We start from the raw sequence: 18499 nt of genomic DNA on the forward strand, positions 1-18499 counted from the left end.
GATGCCCCCATGGAAGCGGCAAGGCGGATCTGACATTTAGGTCTGGACCAATTGCGTGCTTGATACAACTTTAGTATCATGTTGGTGAGGGGTTGGGCGGTTGGTTGACCCGGCAACACACGACACACAAGAAAATCCGTATCGAACATGTCGCCCCCGAGACAGACCGATGTTGCGCCCAGATCGCGCTTGCAATTTTATGGTCGTCCGTCATGGTCCTGTCAAAACCCACCCTAAGCATGACTGAAGTGACATCGTCTTGAATTCAATTTTGGTACAAGTGGGCTACTGCCGCTATTGATAAGTGTGCACTCAAGAGAAACAAACAGCCAGGGAAAAAGAAGAAAGAAAAAAAGAACGACGAAAAGATACATTTAATAATGAAGCATATATATGTTTGTCCTAATTGAAATCAAAAAGCAGGTCAATTTTTTAATTTTTTTCCTTCTATAGGTGGTAGGTAAGGTAAGTAACCTGAGAGCTACCTTAGGGTACCTATCTGATGGGGCTTGTGATGCATCGCGCCTTACCTCACTCCCTCATCTTTCTAACCGACTAATTATTTCGTACCTTCTAGACCCAGACCCAGACCTGACTACCTAACTAATCCCTGAAGCGAGAGTTGATAAAAAGACCCTCGGCCAGAAAAGCAAGCAAGCAATCATATAACGAACCGAACCAAACCATGAAATCCACCACGTTGCTGAAATTTCAAACACAGAAGAAATACGAGTGGAGAAATACAGGTAGGCAGGCAAACATCAAAAAGATGTTCGAATCCTCTCTCGCTCTCATGCAGCCGCCCCTTGATTCTTCCTTCGCAGAGCATTGTACTCAAACCTGGTCTTGTCCAACTCGGCCGTCAAAGCGTTGATATGCTTTTGTGCCCGTCCAAGTTGACGTTGTACCTCAGTCGACTGTTTGTTGGACTGCCAGATACGCGTCGCAGCCTCGGCGTTGTTTTTCTTAGCGACCCTGCACTCTTCGGAAAGCTTTGCTATCTCGTCCACAAGCCCCCTGTTGTCCTTGTCGAACAGATTCTGCATAATCTCATTCATCTTCTTGTCACGCTGCCCTTCCTCCGTCAGCGATTGCACGTCGTCCTGGAGCGTCTTGCATAGCTTGCTCAGCCGTATATTTTCGTCTGCTGCCTTGGCTCCCTCGGTGATGCGCTTCTCGTACTTGTCCTGTAGGACGCTGATGCGGTCCGGCACGTGAGGGTCCGGCACCGTTACCACCGTCGGGCGCTCTTCCACCTCGGCCGTGTGATATAGTGCCGGGTGATGCTTCCACGCTGGCACCACGAAGATGGTGCCCTTATCATTCTCACCCGCCGTATGGCCCCGGGCCCGGTAGTATCGAGTGGTGATGTCGACGTACGCGATGCCCCGGCCCTTGCGCTTTTGGCCGCTTAACTCGCCCTCCTCACCGTCGTCGTCGTCGTCCTCACTATCATTATGGTCCTCGTCCAAAACTCTCGTCCCCATCGCGCCAGCCTTGTCCCAGACATCTTCCTTCTCAGTCATCTTGGCCTCACGCCTGTCGAGAAGGTCGTGAACGTAGTTTAAGACATCTTTACCCGCGTTTGCCAGGATCCAGCGGTCTTGCGGGTACGCGATGGGCGCCCCGGCGGCGCGCCCATCCACGCCCACCGCCGAAAGCTGCTGCCGTGGTATGACCGCCGCGCCGGACAGCGCGTCGGCCATGTTCGCGTACTGGAGCTCCAGCTCGTGCATGCGGCCCACCAGCGCTTGGACAAAGGTAAGAAGCTGACCGAGTAGCGTATTGCGTGCCGCCCGCAGCTCCTCCACCTCATGGGGAGAGTGGGTTTGCGGCAGTACGGAAAGAATGCCGCCCTGAGCGCTCAGCTCGTGGTCGAGCCGCTCGAGGCAGGCGTTGGCGTGCATCAGCAGATTGTGGTGGCTCGCGTAGGGCATGGCACGACCCGGCGGGCCGCTGCCGTCCTCGGGGTCCCTCGGAGCGTCGCAGTCTGCCAGCGGGCAGTGGTACTGGGTGCCCATGATGTCGTGACCACCGCTGACCTCGTTGAGCAGGCTGTTGAGCTGGCGGTGGTGGTCCGGGTCGTTGTTGCTGTAAGGCTTCGTCAGCGAGGCCAGGAAGTCCATGGCCTCGTGTAGGGCAAGCGGCTGGGTGTGCTTATCAGAAGACTCTGGTTGGTCGTTCGCGTCGCCCTCGTTGACTATCCCGGCAATCACCTGCGCGGAAGGGCTCAGAAGTGCGATGGCGTGTGCAAGAGACTGGGCATGCTGCTTCAGGGACAACAAGGTCGGCGCCTGGCCCGTAGTCGAGAAGTAACTGCAATTCATGTGACGCAGCACATGGTCACTGAAGCCATGATCTTTCTCGAAGCCCTTGGACAGTTCTCGGGACCATTTGGAGACATATGGTGGAGCATAATCGTTTCCCAATATGTAGCCACTCCGGCTACCATCAGGGTCCGAGTTGTGCTCTTGATCGTGTGACATTGTGATTTCCTGTAACTGAGGTGGTTATATGAATAGTTACTGCGTAGATGATGTTATTATGAGTGATCACGTTTGGGGAAAGAAAAAGAAAAATGGCAATGGGTGCAGAATACTGTTCTCAAAGAGCTAGAATTGTGAACTGGTTAACAAGCAAATCATGCCATCTCGAAAGTTTGTCCTGGAAAGTCCCTTTGTTTTTGTTATCATGTCCATACGCACTGCCTGCCATCCAGCGGAGCCTCTGGAATGTCGTTGCGATAGCATCCCTCAGAGCATTCCAAGCAGACTGCAGGAATGTGACCATACGAGGCAAGGGAACACACTACCCATCCCTTATCCTTCTATAAATGGCATTCCATTCATTGTCCGAATTTTTCCCAAGGCGATTGAACCGTCCATCTGCCCACGATGACCCCGAATTAACAGCAGAGAGGCGTCTCAACCCAGGGCAACAAGTCTGGAAATAACAATGTCGGTCCCCAGGTTACTTCGTAGATAGGCGGTGCGGAATTTGCGACGAGTCGAACAGACCATCTATCTTCATATCCCTACCCAGGATTGTTTCCGTCGACATTGCCCGTGGGCAGGCTCGGCGTTTCTTTCAGTAGCACGTGTACAAGATACGATCCTAGTGTTACGCGCGTCGCTCTACCTACGCGTCGAATTGTTAGAAAATTGAGAGGCCTCTGTCGCATTTAAAGTATGGCGAGCCGCCGTGAAAATTGATTGGTTTATCACCAAGCAAGCCAGCTTAAATTTGCATGCGCATGATCTAGAACGGCCGAGGGGCTGAGCCATTGAATGGTCTGCTTCCAGCAAATGAAGTGGCACCCTTGCCGGTCGCAAGCCCAAACTGATGAATTGAATGAATGAATTAATTAATTAATGTGGCTCGGAAAAGCAGGCCACTCGATTCGTTTGAGCTTGAAGTTTCTGTGCCACGTCCACACAGACATCGTCGGCCTACCCGTTCTTCCAGTCTTGAAGTTGGACTGGTTGAGTGTGACAAACCTTACCCGAATTCCGGCAAATCATTCCTCTGGGTCGAGAGCTTGGCTGTGACTTCATCCACCGTAGAAAAGTGGCTACGTTTGCGTGTAAAGCTTGAAAGTTGCCCAAGAGCCAGGCGAGAATTAGACTCGGCAATCGTGCAGAACCCTGGAATAAAGAACCAAACTAATAACACTCACTGACCAACCAATCCGATCGATTGATTGTTGTTTGCACCCAACGAAACAATTTTTATGGTACGGTACACGGATCAAGAAATTCAAGTGTCACTACATCAACTTGACTTGACCTGACAACAGGGTTCGCCCGGTGCGCTCTACCTCAGGTACGGTACAGCAGTAGATGGCGCCAGCTTTTGTTTTTATGGTTAGACAAGACCATATCTGCGTCACGTCGCTCGTCTATGATGGCAGCCCAGGCGCCAATTGAAGGGTAGCTAGGTGGCGCTTAAGTGATCTCCGTGCATGTCTCGAGCAGAGTTCAGCGTAACCACCGTAAGGCGACTTTGTAAATGGCTTTTGCGATTGAGTGCACAGGTCGCAATTGCGCCAAAGAGCATTTCTGGCGTCTTGCTACTGCTTTTGAGCATCATCGAAACCACAGAGCTGAACCCCGCAAGAGTGCACGGTAACATGTCTCTGGTCGATTGTGCAGTGCACAGATAATCGGCGCGGTTTAGTCTAGATCGATCGAATGTGTGTGACAAATTTCAGCAGCAAGCAAGGAGTTACACACCATCATCATGACAACCCTTTCTATTCGCCCCAAGGGATGAAATGGATACCCACTTACCATGCACATACAGTACCGACTCACGTTACCTTTCCTTGTACACTTTTTCTTGGATAGGTGGGTGTGGGTGTACATTCGGTTTTGCTCGCTTCACCCAAGAAGCTGCAGATTTGTATTTCTCCCCCTTTTTTTCTTATTTTTTTTTTTCTTTTTTTTTTTTCTCCGTTACTATCCACCCTTGGACCGCAGCCAAGTCGCAACGAGCCGAAAACGTATTACGCGTGAAGAATTGATATGGAGGTCAAGATCAAAATTCAGGGCAGGTAAGACCTTGTCACATCGGCCCCGCTGTGGTAATGTACATTAGTACAGATTTAGCGTGATCAGGGTATGCGCCAGCAGGGAAAGCGCATCCTCGCAGGGGTGGCTCACGACGTCATTATCCTGGTCCGAGAAAGATGATAATTCGAGATGCCCAATCGACATTGCGCTAGCGGGAGGCCATATCTCCCAAAATCCAGTAGCGCAAGCTTGACTTGACGGGAACCCTTCTCTTGCAGCTCCTGCGGCTTGCTTTTCCATTTGGGTTTTTAATTGACTTCAGGCCACCCTGCCCGCGTTCTCCAGACCGAACGACTCGTCTCTAGCTCGTTTATATTCTCTTCCATTCCATCTGGCCTACCATCTGTTGGACAAACGGGGCGGTGACACCCTCCCTCAATACTCCACCTGCATACGCGAGTTTCCAGAGCTTGGGCCTAGCAAGCCAACTCAAAAACGACTGTGTGTGCCATCGGGCAGAGGCCTCACCTCCCCCCCTTTTTTTTGCTTCTTTTTCTTGAAAATCTTTCGCACTGACTTGTGGATTGTACTTCCGTTTCTCCAGTCAGTCTACCGATAGATCGATAGCCGCCGGGGAAAATAGCATTAGACCAGCCCTGATCTAGTGGCTCAGTCGACAGGTGTCAAACAAATCGGCTAGCAGCCAAGACAGACAGACCCATTGGTAAGTACCTAAGTCCCCTTGTACTAGACTCCACGAAGCACGGTACCTTGCTGGATGTGAATTCGGCCCTGTTTCAGCCCAAGTCCTTTTGCAATTTACCATATAGCATTCCTTATATCCCCTTCGGTGTTGATGTTTTATTTCGTCCCTTCTACGAACAGTCTGATTTCCGTCTGTTGTTTATCGTCTCTTGTCATCCTCATCCCTGAGATTGATTACCTGCGATAACCCTGCTTCGCCAACTAACAACCAAGAACAGGGACGTCGAGTCGGTTCCTGCATCAATCCGATTCTGAAGACTAAGCCAACTATCGCTGGCTCCTGTGCCACTCAGCACTCGCCGGCAAGATGGCGGGTGACCAAGAAGAGCTCGTGGAGAACAAAAGTCTGTCGGGCCTGTACTCGACTCTTGTTCCAGTACTTATCGCATCCGGCGCTTATCTTGCAATCTTCTTAATCCTGCGTAGGAGCCAGCGAAGATGGTATGCGCCGAGAACCTACATCGGCAGCCTGCGGCCAGGGTAAGTTACACGACCCTATACCCTCTTTTCACTTCAATGTCGTCGCAACCAATCTTGCGCAGGCGACGCTGATATAAAAATCTAGCGAACGCACTCCTGAACTACCCAATGGCTTGTTCAACTGGTTTGGTCAGTTTTGGAAAATACCGGACACTTTTGCCCTACAGCACCAGGGTCTGGACGCCTATCTCTACTTGCGTTACATGCGCATGTCTATTGTCATAACCTTCGTTGGATGCTGCATCACCTGGCCCATCCTATTTCCCATCAACATCACAGGTGGAGGCGGCCAGGTAGAACTAGACAGGCTGAGCTATGCCAACATCGACGCTGGGAACCAGGACGGCAGATACAAATTCTTTGCCCATGCAATCACCGCCTGGCTCTTCTACGGCTTTATTCTCTACTTGATCTTCCGCGAATTGGTCTTCTACATCAACCTGCGACAGGCGTTCCTCTTGAGCCCGTTGTATTCTCGCCGTATCTCGTCTCGAACCGTCCTCTTCACCTCTGTGCCAGACGCTTACCTCAATGAGGCTCACCTGCGACAGGTGTTTGGGCCCTCGGTCCGCAATGTCTGGATCACATACGAGTCTGATGATGTGGATGAACTGGTCAAGAAGCGCGATGAGAACGCCTACCGGCTCGAGAAGGCCGAAGTCAAGCTCATCAAGCTTGCTGATAAAAACCGTCGGGAGGCTCTCAAGAAGGGCGGTTCCGATGGCGAAGCTGGCGCCTCCAAAAATGCCGCTGATCAACTGGATACCGAATCTGGCAGCATTGCGGCTCGATGGGTTCCCCAGGGCAAGCGACCAACGCACCGCACTGGCGCACTGGGTTTGATCGGCTCAAAGGTCGACTCTATTGATTTCTGCCGTGACGAACTCCACCGTCTTATCCCCAAAACGGCAGAAGCCCAACGCCAGTACCGCTCAGGCGCTTCTAAGAAGATACCTTGTGTCTTCATCGAGTTCAGGAGCCAGGGTGAAGCTGAGGCTGCTTACCAGGTGGTTGCTCATCACAGGGGTCTCCAGATGGCACCACGCTATATTGGAATTACACCTGGCGATGTTATCTGGTCATCCCTCAAGGTCTCCTGGTGGCAACGTGTCGTTCGTCGTTATTTGGTCCTGGCCTTTATCGCAGCCTTGATCATATTTTGGGCGTTCCCCGTCTTGGTTGTGGGCATTATCACAAACATTGATAAGCTGAAGCAAGAGTTTTCGTGGTTGAACTGGCTGAATGCTATTCCGGATGTATGTGTTCGCGTCTCCCCAAACTATGGTACAATACTGACACTAAGCAGGCTATCATGGGCGTCATAACTGGGCTGCTACCGTCTGTGGCTCTCGCCATCTTGATGTCACTTGTCCCCATCATCATGAGACGTAAGTGCACTCTGGGAACTGTCGCTGTCCTGGTTCTGGCCAGCCAGGTTGAAACCATGACCATTTGCTTTAGATGCTGACCTAGGACTGTGGTGCAGTTTGCGCAAAGCTTTCTGGAGAGCCGTCGCACTCCAGATGTGAGCTGTTTACCCAAAATGCCTACTTCTGCTTCCAAATAGTTCAGGTTTTCTTCGTTACTAGTACGTCTCCGTAACCTCAGGTTTCTTTTATAATTGTAGCCTCTCATGAAAACTAACCATTTTCACATCTAGCCGTCGGGAGCGCTGGTACCGATCTTGGCCCTAAGCTTCGGGACTTGGCACTGAATCCGCAACAGATCCCGCAGACTCTCGCCTCCACACTACCCAAGCCGGGAAACTTTTACAACAACTACTTCCTTGTTCAAGGTCTCACAATCGCAGCGAGTGTTCTTTCACAGATCGCTGGCTTTGTAATCTTCCAGCTCATGTACAGGTTCTTGGCGTCAACGCCCCGTGCGTTGTATCAAAAGTGGGCGACGCTGAGCGCTATCTCTTGGGGTAGCACGCTTCCCGTTTACACCATGATCACCTGCATCGCCATCATCTACGCCGTCATAACTCCTCTAGTGTTAGGCTTCGCATGCTTGGCCATGTGCCTCTTCTATATTGCCTGGCGCTACAACGTTCTCTTCGTCACTGACACGAAGATTGATACGAGAGGTCTGATTTACCCTCGCGCTCTCAAACAACTCTTCACCGGTGTCTACATTGCTGAGGTTTGTATGATCGGTTTGTTCGGTGCAAGCACTGCGATTGGACCGGCGATCCTGATGGCTGGTAAGCTCGAATCCCTTGTTGATCAAGCCGGTTGGTCTGTCTCAGACTTGTTGCTAACAAATCATATCTAGCTCTGCTCCTCTTCACCATTCTCTTCCAGCTCACACTCAGCAACGCTCTGGACCCTCTCCTTTACAATCTCCCTCAAACCCTTCTGGCTGAGGAGGAGGCACTGCTCCTTGCGCCTCACGGCGGAGCCCTCAGCGCTGGCCCATCAGGCGCGACGGGCACTACCATGGCTGCAAATGGCTTCGGCTCCAATGGCGCACACAGCCCTGCTGACATGAAGGACACTGAAGCGACTGCTATAGCCACTGTACCTCCCGCAAAACAAGGCAACATTGTGACGCGATTTTTTATGCCTTGGGTTTATGCCGATTACGCCGTCCTGCGCAAGCTGGTGCCCCATGGGACTGAAGTTGACCTTGATCTCGACAACCTATACTCAGACGAGGTCAATGGCAATGCATACTATCCGCCATCTGTGACAAGCACACCTCCGCTTCTCTGGATCCCGCGAGATGCCGCTGGAGTATCGAAGCAAGAGATTGCACACACGAGCAAAGTTATCCACATTACAGACGAGGGATGCGAGCTCGACGAGAATGGCAAGCTTGTTTGGGACAGGGAGTCGACGCGCCCGCCGGTTTGGGAGGAGAAAGTGCCTTACTGAAGTGAACTGGGTTCTATCACTTTTCTCTTTTAGGAGAGGTTGGTGGCCTCGGGGTCACTTGGAAAGCAATAATTTGATTAAAGGGGGACGGGCGATGTTGCTGCCGCATATTTACATCAAGATGACGGCAAGTGATAGCTGGCATATACAAGGATACCCACCAGCTTGCTTGCGACAACTATCAATGATAATGACCATGTACTTTTTTTTTGTTTATTCTGGTTTTCTGGTCGAATTAGGTTAATGCGTGTGGGAGGTGTTTTTAGGTACCTACCTAGGTGGTTTGTGGATAGTCAAAAGAAGTATTATGGTTTACCCCGAGTACCTGGCCCATCTCAACCGCCTAAGAGTTCGAGTCCTCTGTTGGCTAGTTTGTGTTGACCCAATTCTTGCTGTGTTTCCATTACCGTAGGTGCAGATAATAAAAAAAATCGAGCATGGCTGCTGCCTTGTATGTAATTGTACCTGCCTGAACATTCCAATCCCTTGCATGCATATCTTACCTTAACCTGAGGCCAACCTTACATCATCGAACGGCTAATGCTCTTTGATCTTTGCCAGGAAGGAGCAGGACCAGACCCTGTCGTTAATGCCTTGGTGGTCTCCCTTTCCCATCATCCATGTCTATAGTCGCTCAAGGCCGAACGATGATCTTTGAAGCCCCTGTGAGTGTTTCTTGACAACCGACTGCAGTGTGACATCAACACTCAGCCCCAAGTCTGCCTGCGTCTACCGAACCGAAACGCAAGTCAGCGGTATAACATTTTTTGATGGTATCATATTTTGTCTCGAAATCTTGACGACTTTTCTCTTTAAATCAACGCAGCCCCGAAATCTGATTGAGACACACGAACACAGCATGTTGATTAACCGGGCCGCCCTGTTCCTGGGGCTGGCATTGTTTTGTATCCAGCAGGCCCTGAGCATAATCATCCCCGTCGATCGCGCTGCAACCGAGCTTCTTGATACGTACGACTATGTTATTGTGGGCGGCGGCCTCTCGGGGCTGGTTGTTGGCAACAGACTGAGCGAAGACCCAAATAGTGCGTGCTTTGTTATCATATGTCACCAGATCAAAGTTTGTATTCAAGAGGCTAACCAAGAATGACTTGGCGCAGTCACTGTACTCATTCTGGAAGCAGGTGAATTGTAAGCCCTTCATTGCATTCCAATTAAGCAATCTTACCGGACAGCACCGGCTTTTGGCTAAAAAGATGTTTGATGTCGCTAAAACGTCCAGGGACAATCGAACCGAATATACTACATACCCAGCATATATTGGCCGGAAAATCACAAACGACAACGGCTGGACGCTCTACACGGCGCCACAGGAGCACTTAGACCATAAAACTCGGCCATATCTCCAGGGCCGTGGGGTTGGAGGCGGTACGCTCATCCACGGAATGGTGTGGACGCGGGGCTCCAAGCGTGATTTTGATTCCTGGAGAGACTTGGGAAATCCGGGCTGGTCATAGGACGACTTGCTGCCTTATTTTATGAAGGTGAGGACGACGCGTCAAGGACTCTCATAGTGGATTAGACCTAGGAACAAAAGCTAACGAAGCGGTAACATAGACCGAAACGTACACAATGGGTCTTGATGAAAAAATGGCCAGCTCGCTAGGTATTGATCCCGACATGTCCTTTCACGGAACAACTGGTCCTGTGGAGGTTTCTTTTCCTCGATTTATCTATAACCAGAGCCGTGAGCTGCCCATATCTCCCAACTTTTAGGTACTGTTAAGATAGTGGGCCTCGGGTAGGGTTGAACTGACATTCTTGTTGAGCTGGTGGAATCAGATGCCGTGTTAAGAGGCTACGAAGAACTCGGCCTGCAAATACTCAAAGACATGAATACTGGAACCACTGCTGGCGTAGTCTTCAGTCCTTCCAGCATGCAAGCCATCAACCAATCCAGATGTGACGCCCGTGTCGCCTACCTCGATCCAGTGATGGAGCGACCGAACATGCATGTCGCCGTCGGCCAAATGGCCACTCGGCTGTTGCTTGACGGCAGCACGCAAGGGCTCATGAGCTCGACCCAGGATCCGCCCACACTGAAGCACGTCAAGGAAGTGGAGGTCAGTCTGATAGGTTACTTACCTGTCCAACCTTGTTGGTGACGATCTTTACCTCGAGTCTCACAAGTTATTTCTTGTTCTAGTTCGTCCGGAAACGGGACTCAAATTCGAATCATATCCATCACTCCAGAGTCTCTGCAGCTCGCGAGGTTATCATGGCATCAGGCGCAATCCACACCCCGATGATTTTGCAGGTCTCGGGGATAGGCCCGGCCTCTGTGCTGCAAAAGTTGAACATCACCGTACAGATCGAGTTGCCAGGGGTAGGGAACAATCTGCAGGACCACGGCATGGTTGGAGAAAATTACAACTGTTAGTTATTTCGCAACTTGAAAAAAAGGCCACTACAAACTGACCACAGGTAACAGATAATAACCCAAACATATTTACCAACAGAAATCTCCACGGTGCAAGGCTAGCCGAGGCTGAGTTAGCATACAGAGTGAATCGAACCGGTGAGTAAGCTATTTCCTATATTCATACGCCGAGGATCATGTTCATGTCATGAATTATAGCTGACGAGTCGAACAAAGGCCCTCTTACCGCCCCACTGATATCCATCATAGCTTTCCCGTCTCTTCAGGCACTCACAGCGGACTGGAATACGCTGACGGGAAAGTACATGCTGGAGGACTTCGACCGTTATCTAGTCGACGACACACCGCCAAGCGTGCGACAAGGCTACACTAAACAGTCTCGGTTGCAACTCAACATTCTACGCCAATTCGACGAGCCTGCATCAGAGATCATGGTTGACTCTACTGGCAGATACACAGTCGCAATCCAAAGCACCATGTCGCGCGGCACTGTCCGTCCGAGTGGTCCAAACATTCTCAAGGACAACAAACCGGTCATTGACCCGCGATATTGCGCACACCCGCTTGACGTATGTGTTCAGCTGGACGGTGCAGACCCTGACCCGATGATTGGTATTCTTGCTGATTGTTATTGTCGGTGATTATTAGTGCGAGGTTGCAATGCTATCATTTCGAATGAATGCTCGTCTGATGAAAACCAAATCGTTAATGCAAGGGCTCTCGCCCTCGCCCTCAGAGCCATTCGCATCTGCAGACAATGAATTCGACCAAGAGAATACGGCAAAGTTGATGGACTTCATCCAGCGTGGCTTAGGCACGGAATTTCACCCTGCAGGGACAACGGCGATGCTTCCATTGGAAGACGGAGGTGTTGTGGACACGGAGTTGCGAGTTTACGGCACAACAAACCTGCGAGTCGTGGACGCTGGTATAATGCCGTTGCTACCAGCGGCGCATATCCAAGCTGCCGTATATGCGGTTGCTGAGAAGGTGAGCTACTGGAGACGTGTGTTACATACACCATTGTTGAGATACGCTGACATTGATGTGCCTTGCAACGCTCTAGGCTGCCGACTTGATCAAAACAGCCCAAGTATGACGTAGCTGGCTGTTATGCGACGCTGTATGTGAGTGTATGTTTCTGGCAAGCGTTTACGCGATTCTCTTCACATAGCCAGAGGCCCATTTTAGATAGAAGTCGTCGGGAGGCAGGGATGATGAGAGTTGCATAACGATAATAGAGATTAGCAGACAGGAAAGATAAATAAACACTTGGACCAGATGACACCCGACGCAATGAACGTGTTGTCCTGAGGATTCCACTCGAGTAGTCGAAGTTCTACATCCCCGTTACCATCATCATGTTCATAGCTACGTTTGCCATCTTATCTTCTGGGCAATATAGCTTCTCGTATCATCCAAACTAAATACTACACAAGTGAGCCCTCGATGCAGAAGTTTTTGGCCCACGAGAAAATAAATAAGAAATAACCTAGTCACTTTTGTCTTTGAAAGTGCTGCATGTATATACTTTTGAAAAAAAAAATAGCCCCTTATTGGTCACCTAAAACATAAGGGCGGCTGTAATCCAAGAACATGCATTTCTTTTTTAGACCGATAAAACCGTCGACACTACCATTCCCCCAAGGCAACTCTCACTTTTAAAGTAGTTGAAGTGGCAGGACTAACCAGTTATAGTTCCGTACTTAAAGCTGCCATTGTTATTCATGAGGACCAAAACTATATTCAAGGCTGGAATTTCCCCCTGAAATATTACCGGATTCCTTTGAAGACATATAATACCTTGCAGCTTGGCTGGTAAACCCCGCTTCCAGGCTCCAAAATCCAACTATAATCAAATCTCAATGCATAAGAGCAAGAAATCAGCAAACAAAACAAGCAAACAACGACCTGCCCATCCGACCAAAAAGAAGAAGAAAAATTCCAGCTCGTTCCTCATCACTTTCCTGGTTGCCGGCGCAATTGTCGCACCAACGAACTTGCATTGCAGACCATGCTCCTTTGGTGATGGCGTTTGCAGAGGGCTATGTTTCCTCAAAGGCAAGCCCAGGAAGTCTACCAACTATACAAATGCAGTCGGAGGGGAAGGTTTTTGTTTATAGGGGAGCTGGAAGGTAGAATCTAATGGAAGAAAGTGTGTTTTTGATGGGCAAGTATACCATCTAGGTATGCAAGCAAGGCAAGGTACCTTGTGGTAAAGTAACGTGGGCCTCCGCGATTTTTGAACTTCCCCCCCTTTGAGGTAAGGTATATAACCTTATTGGTGTAGCCAGTCTTCCATCAGAGGCCTTTGGCGCAAAGGTAGCGCGTCCGCCTCCTAATCTAGGATACAAGCGGAAGGCTGTGGGTTCGAGTCCCATGAGGCCTGATTTTTTTGCTCTTTTGACGGATTCTTTTTTCTTTTTTGATTTTTGGGATTTCGCGCCTTTCCAATCAATCTCTCTCCTCCATCCATTATAAATCAATTAAGTTACTTTCTTCTTTTTTTCTTTCTCTTTTTAACGCTTCCAGTATTATTTATTCTGGGTTCAAAATCTTGTTTATGTTATTGAGGTGGCGTAGTGGCTCTTTACCGTTGCCTTCTGTTCTGGGATTTGGGTAGCAAATGCGCCATCTTACTGGCAGCAACGTTGTACGAAGCCGCGATCCGAGGGTTCTTGATCCGATATTCTCATTTGTCCTACATACGTCGTCCAAAATCCAAACAGCATGCATGCGCGAAAATCGATCACACCACCTACACTTTGCAATTCAATGTACTACTGTCCGTGTCTGTGGGCTGACCTTTGGGAACCAATCGAAAAAAAGCAGCCGGGACGGGATCGGCCTTGACATGCATATATGCATACGTACTACCTATGAGGCGACAATTTATTTTTCCTCATGTTTTTCGGTTGCCCGCGACTTATTTCCTGAATGAGTGACTACGTTTGTATAGATTGATGGGTTTACTTATAATGGCCGTTACTACGAAGTATGGAATATTTCAGTTTAGACCATGTGTTTACCTACCTAGCTAGGTATATACTAATTCTAGTCTAGGCTAACAAAACCTGTCGAAGCTTCCAAGTGGCAAGGTGGCTAACATGATGGGCGGGCCTTTGGACGAGAAAGAACGGAGGAAAATGTCCGAATTTATGGCGGCTTCAGCCGCTTGATGGTGGAGAGACGTCCAAGTAATATGGGTCTTGTTTGTCTTGTCAGCCGACGGTAGCCACACTTGCCACAACCCATACTTATTCCCTAGCCAGTGGTCAAGTTTTTTATGTATTTTTTTCTATGATGATTTTCTTCATGCAAAGTGTACATTTCATGCTCACTGACGTTGATCACCCAGTCCTTTGTTTTTAATAATACCAGATACAAAAGTACTCCCGCCAAACAAAAACAGATACGATTCACCAGCCACACGTCGCTCAACAATGGACTGTCATCATCCTTAGCTATCAATGCTGTCATAGCTGAGGCGCAAGCCAATCAGTGGACGATGTGCCCCGCGAACTGTCCAGGAGGGTGCCCCAGATCGCAGCAAGAACAGTGCTAAATCTGGGACTTGCAGGCGGCACCCCTGCACCCGCTTGTATACGCGTTCCCATCAATCGAATGTCAACCGGATGTCAATCCCCTTCCATCTGATTTTGACTGGTTTAACGTAGGTTGTTTTTTTTTTATTCGTCCCTTGACAAGACCTGATGTCGTGGCCCCAAAAGCCATCGAGCCTAAGCCTTCAGTGATGAGATGAGATTTTAGTAACACAACCGTCCGGGTTTGATCTGAACTGCTTTTTTTTTTGTTTTTTTTTTTTGTGTAGCATTTTGGCAGCATTGGGTGGTGGCCCGAGGAGACGACAACCACAAAGGTAGATCAACCTCCAACCTTCAATCCAACAAAACGCATTGCATTGCACAAGAGGCATTAAATGACGAAACGCGGGTCTGTAAAACAAGTCTGGCAACGATTTACCGTTCCTTTTGGTGATTGGTCCGGATGATTCCACGGAAAAGAGGAGGCGGTTTTCAAAGCAAATTGGGGTTGGCCCTTGTCTGAAGTTCCCTTTGATCGCCCTGGTGGTCTGACGAAACGGGGAGGCTTTGGAGACTTTGTACAGAATGGACTTGGGTCTCGAACGTAGCACCAAGGCAGAAAAGATGAGCTGTGCGTGTGTCGCCCGAAAATCCCATTCTCCATCCAGTCATCATTCTGTATGTCTGGTGACCCTCTGAGGTGCATGCAACCAACTCAAGGTCTCCTTTCCCCGCAAATTTGTTGCGTACAAGGGAGGCTAAAGCAGAGCTGTCATTGCACACCTCACCCCCAAAGGAGGTAGGTAGGTACGTGGTACGTTGGTTGGATGGATCCAACTCAAGGAAAGCATGCACCTTAATCATTATACTGTACCACCTTGCATTACATTACCTAGATGCCTTAGGTAAAAGTGAGGTGGGTAGGTGAGGCAGGCAGGCAGGCAGTCAAAAATGACGCCTCCCCACGTCGTTTGATTCACCTTGTCCCTCGCCTGGTTTATTATCCAGCTCCCCGGGCTCTTTCCACCTGCCGCACTACCCTACCTTCTCTGGCTTCTTTCCACCATTTCAATTGCCTCGTCATCGACGAGTAAACCTCATTTCATATCTTTACCCCAATTAGAGCCCCGGTGGCATCGCAAGAAAAAAAAAGAAAAAAAAAGCACAACTTCAAGATGGATAGGCTAAGCAACAGTAAGTTATATCTGTTTTGAATTTCATGGACGACTCGGTTTTGTTGTCTTTCTAACCACAATACATTCACCAATCTGCAGTAAACCCCTTCTCCAAGAGGGACTCTCACTCGGCCAATGCTGTAATCACGTACAAGATCTTGACCATAACATCATGGCTTCTGTCGCTGCTCTCGTCTGTCTACTACACCTTCAATGACGACCACGATGCCTTTCATATTCGCCGCAGAATCTGGGACATCAATGACCTGTACCTGACAGGCTTCCGTCTCGACCACATGATCACATCGCTATATTGGTTAGTCGACACGTCTTTATATTCGGCAGCAGATAGTTCAAGGCTAACGATACTTGTGTTTCTTGTAGGCTTGCTCTCTTCATTCTCCAGGTCGGATATGCATCGTTCCTCTTCTCAACAAACCTCGACCGCAAGAACCAGGCCTGCGCCGTGGGCAGCCACTTTATCCTCAACAACCTCTTGCACTTTGCGTTTGTGATGCTGTTTGTCTATGGCCATTTCGTCTGGGCTGAGGTTGTTCTGATCGTCAATTTCGCCAACCTCACGTTCCTGTACTTCCGCCACAACACGTACCCACGCTTCATTCATACCCCAGTGGTCTCGGGTCCATTGGCCTGGACTTTTGTGGCCATCTACTGGAACGGTGCCATCATGGTGCATCACCCAGAGTCTCTGGTGGCAAGGATATTTGCCAACATCTTCATTTGGTCCATCTTTGTGTATGGCCTGTTTTTCCTGGTCATGTACAAGGTATGATATTTACCCAACTACCCCCGCCTTGACCTCCTCCCCAGCACTTGCGGCTGTAAATGGCTTCTGACAAAATGATCTCGACGGAATAGGACTACACCATGGGCTTTTCCCTCAGCGTCCTGGCAGCTTCTCTGGGCGTTGCTCAGTTCTTACGCCAGGTCATCGCCCTGCAGTGGATCTTCGCCTTTACCATAATGGCTGTGTTGTTCGTGCTCTCGCTTGTGGTTGCCTTCCCCGCCTGGACTGGCAGGGAGTCGTCGGCGCCTCCTCAGGATGCTGAGCGTGCCCCTCTGTTGCACGATGGTTAAATGCTCGGATCAATTCCATGCATCACCTGAGATTATGTGTGGTGCCGCAGGAGCTGCGGGAGGTTTGGCAGAGAATCAGACCATGAGGGGCAAAATGCGCGACTCTCTCGTGATTGCGGGTGAAATGACGAAGTTAATTGACGTCCCCCCGACTGATTGCACCCTTGTGTGCGTCGAGTCTCATGTTATGGGGCAACTAATCTTTTTCGGTTTGGACTCGTTACAAAAGAAAATATTTGGTTTTTAAAGAGATTGACTGCATTTTCAAAACCAATTAGTTGATGATTTCCTTGATATTTTGCGTTTTAACACAAGCCATGTTTATCCTTTCAATCTCATTATAGTCAATGCTCATGTGCTTCGCATCACTTGTTTTTTTTTTCTTGAGAAAGCTTGAAGTCATGGTGATGTTTTCCAAAACGGAAAATAACAAAACAAACGAGCGCTCCGGTGACGTCAAACGTCAGTCATGTCGTATCCAGCTTAATCTTATCGTAGCTTCGCTTTTTTGTGGGGCTACCCATCCATGACTGAAACGGCAAAAAGACACTACCGGCTCCAAGCAAACAAACACCCGCGCATAATCTGCCTTACTAAGGTACAGGCAGGCTCATAATAGCTGGTGAGGGCCGACTCAGGGGCACCCGACTATATTCATGCCCGGTGCGACAGCTGCTGCAGCCAGGACGCTGCGGCGGCAGTTCCCCTTCCCCCTGTCGCTGGGGACAGATATCTGCAACATCCCCAGGATCCGCAGGATTCTCGACGGGCCACAGCGCGATCGATTCATCAGACGCGTCCTCTTACCGGAAGAGCGAGGCCGTGTGTATAATTACCTAAACACCACCCCGGCCCAGGCTTCAGCACCGGCTGCGGCAAAGAATTCGGATGAGGAGCTCGGACGCCGAAAGGCTGCCGAGTTTATGGCTGGCCGGTGAGTTTTTTATTTTATTTTATTTCATTTATTTATTTGATCATTCATCCCTGAAAACCACTTTGGTTGAAAGCAGAATGTCGGACTTTTCACAGACAGAAGGATAAGTGGGGGGGGGGGATCCCGAATCAGAGCATATTCATTTCGTCTTTTTTTCTTTTCTTCTCTCCTCTGTCCGCTCATCTTCTTATTTATCCAGATTTGCCGCCAAGGAAGCCGTCATCAAGGCGCACCCTCACCTGCGCATCTCGTTTGAAGACATCACCATCGCGGCCAGAGAGCCCGACCCAAAGCGCCTGGGAAACGCGACCGCCAACGCCGGCGGCGGCGGAGGAGGGCCGCCCGTGGCTCTGATACGCCACGTCGAGGACGGGCGCGAGGTCCTGCAGGAGGCCCTGGTCAGCATCAGCCACGACGCCGACTACTCGACTGCCGTCTGCATGGGCATGACGGACGGGACCGTGGGAGGGAGCTGAGTGAATCTCCCTCGGACACGGGGATGGTTCGAGAGGACGCGGCCTCCGTGCAATTGCTGCGGAGAGTTCTGCTCTGGGGCATGGTGCTTGGACACCTTGGAGTGGCGGACGTATGGCGTGGAGACCTCAGCCTAGCCGGCGCATAGAGGTTGCCCTCTCGTCATGTTTTGATAGTCGTCATGATTTGACAGGCGCCCGAGATATCAAATGTACAAATAATCCACTGTATCAATGAATA

General features: G+C 49.9%; 5 protein-coding genes across 5 annotated transcripts; 4 read left to right on the top strand and 1 right to left on the bottom strand.

The window, feature by feature from the left end:
* Nucleotides 1-791: 791 nt before the first annotated feature.
* Nucleotides 792-2486, bottom strand: PgNI_04048 (uncharacterized protein; the record flags this gene model as incomplete). The annotated part of the gene is made up of 1 exon (XM_031124100.1): nt 792-2486. One exon carries the CDS (start codon nt 2484-2486, stop codon nt 792-794), a length of 1695 nt encoding a protein of 564 aa, XP_030984724.1.
* Nucleotides 2487-4472: 1986 nt separating this feature from the next.
* Nucleotides 4473-8950, top strand: PgNI_04049 (uncharacterized protein). The gene is made up of 8 exons (XM_031124101.1): nt 4473-5012; nt 5116-5235; nt 5495-5756; nt 5842-7012; nt 7063-7144; nt 7243-7344; nt 7417-7962; nt 8034-8950. The coding sequence occupies exons 3-8, from the start codon at nt 5584-5586 to the stop codon at nt 8633-8635; spliced, it is 2676 nt and encodes an 891-aa protein (XP_030984723.1). The 5' UTR covers nt 4473-5012; nt 5116-5235; nt 5495-5583; the 3' UTR covers nt 8636-8950.
* Nucleotides 8951-9494: 544 nt separating this feature from the next.
* On the top strand, nt 9495-12132 carry PgNI_04050 (uncharacterized protein; the record flags this gene model as incomplete). Its single annotated transcript, XM_031124102.1, has 10 exons — nt 9495-9678; nt 9754-9784; nt 9876-10041; nt 10211-10340; nt 10436-10716; nt 10800-11028; nt 11085-11171; nt 11232-11602; nt 11682-12023; nt 12100-12132. The coding sequence occupies 10 exons, from the start codon at nt 9495-9497 to the stop codon at nt 12130-12132; spliced, it is 1854 nt and encodes a 617-aa protein (XP_030984585.1).
* Nucleotides 12133-15410: 3278 nt separating this feature from the next.
* On the top strand, nt 15411-17218 carry PgNI_04051 (uncharacterized protein). The gene is made up of 4 exons (XM_031124103.1): nt 15411-15772; nt 15853-16069; nt 16138-16540; nt 16633-17218. The coding sequence occupies exons 1-4, from the start codon at nt 15754-15756 to the stop codon at nt 16849-16851; spliced, it is 858 nt and encodes a 285-aa protein (XP_030984586.1). The 5' UTR covers nt 15411-15753; the 3' UTR covers nt 16852-17218.
* A 164-nt stretch (nt 17219-17382) lies between these two features.
* Nucleotides 17383-18459, top strand: PgNI_04052 (uncharacterized protein). The gene is made up of 2 exons (XM_031124104.1): nt 17383-17785; nt 17985-18459. Exons 1-2 carry the CDS (start codon nt 17508-17510, stop codon nt 18259-18261), a joined length of 555 nt encoding a protein of 184 aa, XP_030983518.1. The 5' UTR covers nt 17383-17507; the 3' UTR covers nt 18262-18459.
* Nucleotides 18460-18499: the final 40 nt, after the last annotated feature.

The sequence above is a fragment of the Pyricularia grisea genome (assembly GCF_004355905.1).
Source record: "Pyricularia grisea strain NI907 chromosome Unknown Pyricularia_grisea_NI907_Scaffold_2, whole genome shotgun sequence".
Taxonomy (NCBI): Eukaryota; Fungi; Ascomycota; class Sordariomycetes; order Magnaporthales; family Pyriculariaceae; genus Pyricularia; species Pyricularia grisea.

Excerpts from the sequence above, each read along its gene's own strand:
- PgNI_04049 (XM_031124101.1), top strand. The coding sequence starts at position 5,584 with ATGGCGGGTGACCAAGAAGAGCTCGTGGAGAACAAAAGTCTGTCGGGC. Across the intron at positions 7,345-7,416 it reads TCAGGTTTTCTTCGTTACTA|CCGTCGGGAGCGCTGGTACC; the intron begins GTACGTCTCCGT and ends TTTCACATCTAG. Across the intron at positions 7,963-8,033 it reads ACCGGCGATCCTGATGGCTG|CTCTGCTCCTCTTCACCATT; the intron begins GTAAGCTCGAAT and ends AATCATATCTAG.
- PgNI_04051 (XM_031124103.1), top strand. Across the intron at positions 16,070-16,137 it reads ATGATCACATCGCTATATTG|GCTTGCTCTCTTCATTCTCC; the intron begins GTTAGTCGACAC and ends TGTTTCTTGTAG. Across the intron at positions 16,541-16,632 it reads TTTTCCTGGTCATGTACAAG|GACTACACCATGGGCTTTTC; the intron begins GTATGATATTTA and ends TCGACGGAATAG.
- PgNI_04052 (XM_031124104.1), top strand. The coding sequence starts at position 17,508 with ATGCCCGGTGCGACAGCTGCTGCAGCCAGGACGCTGCGGCGGCAGTTC. Across the intron at positions 17,786-17,984 it reads GCCGAGTTTATGGCTGGCCG|ATTTGCCGCCAAGGAAGCCG; the intron begins GTGAGTTTTTTA and ends TTATTTATCCAG.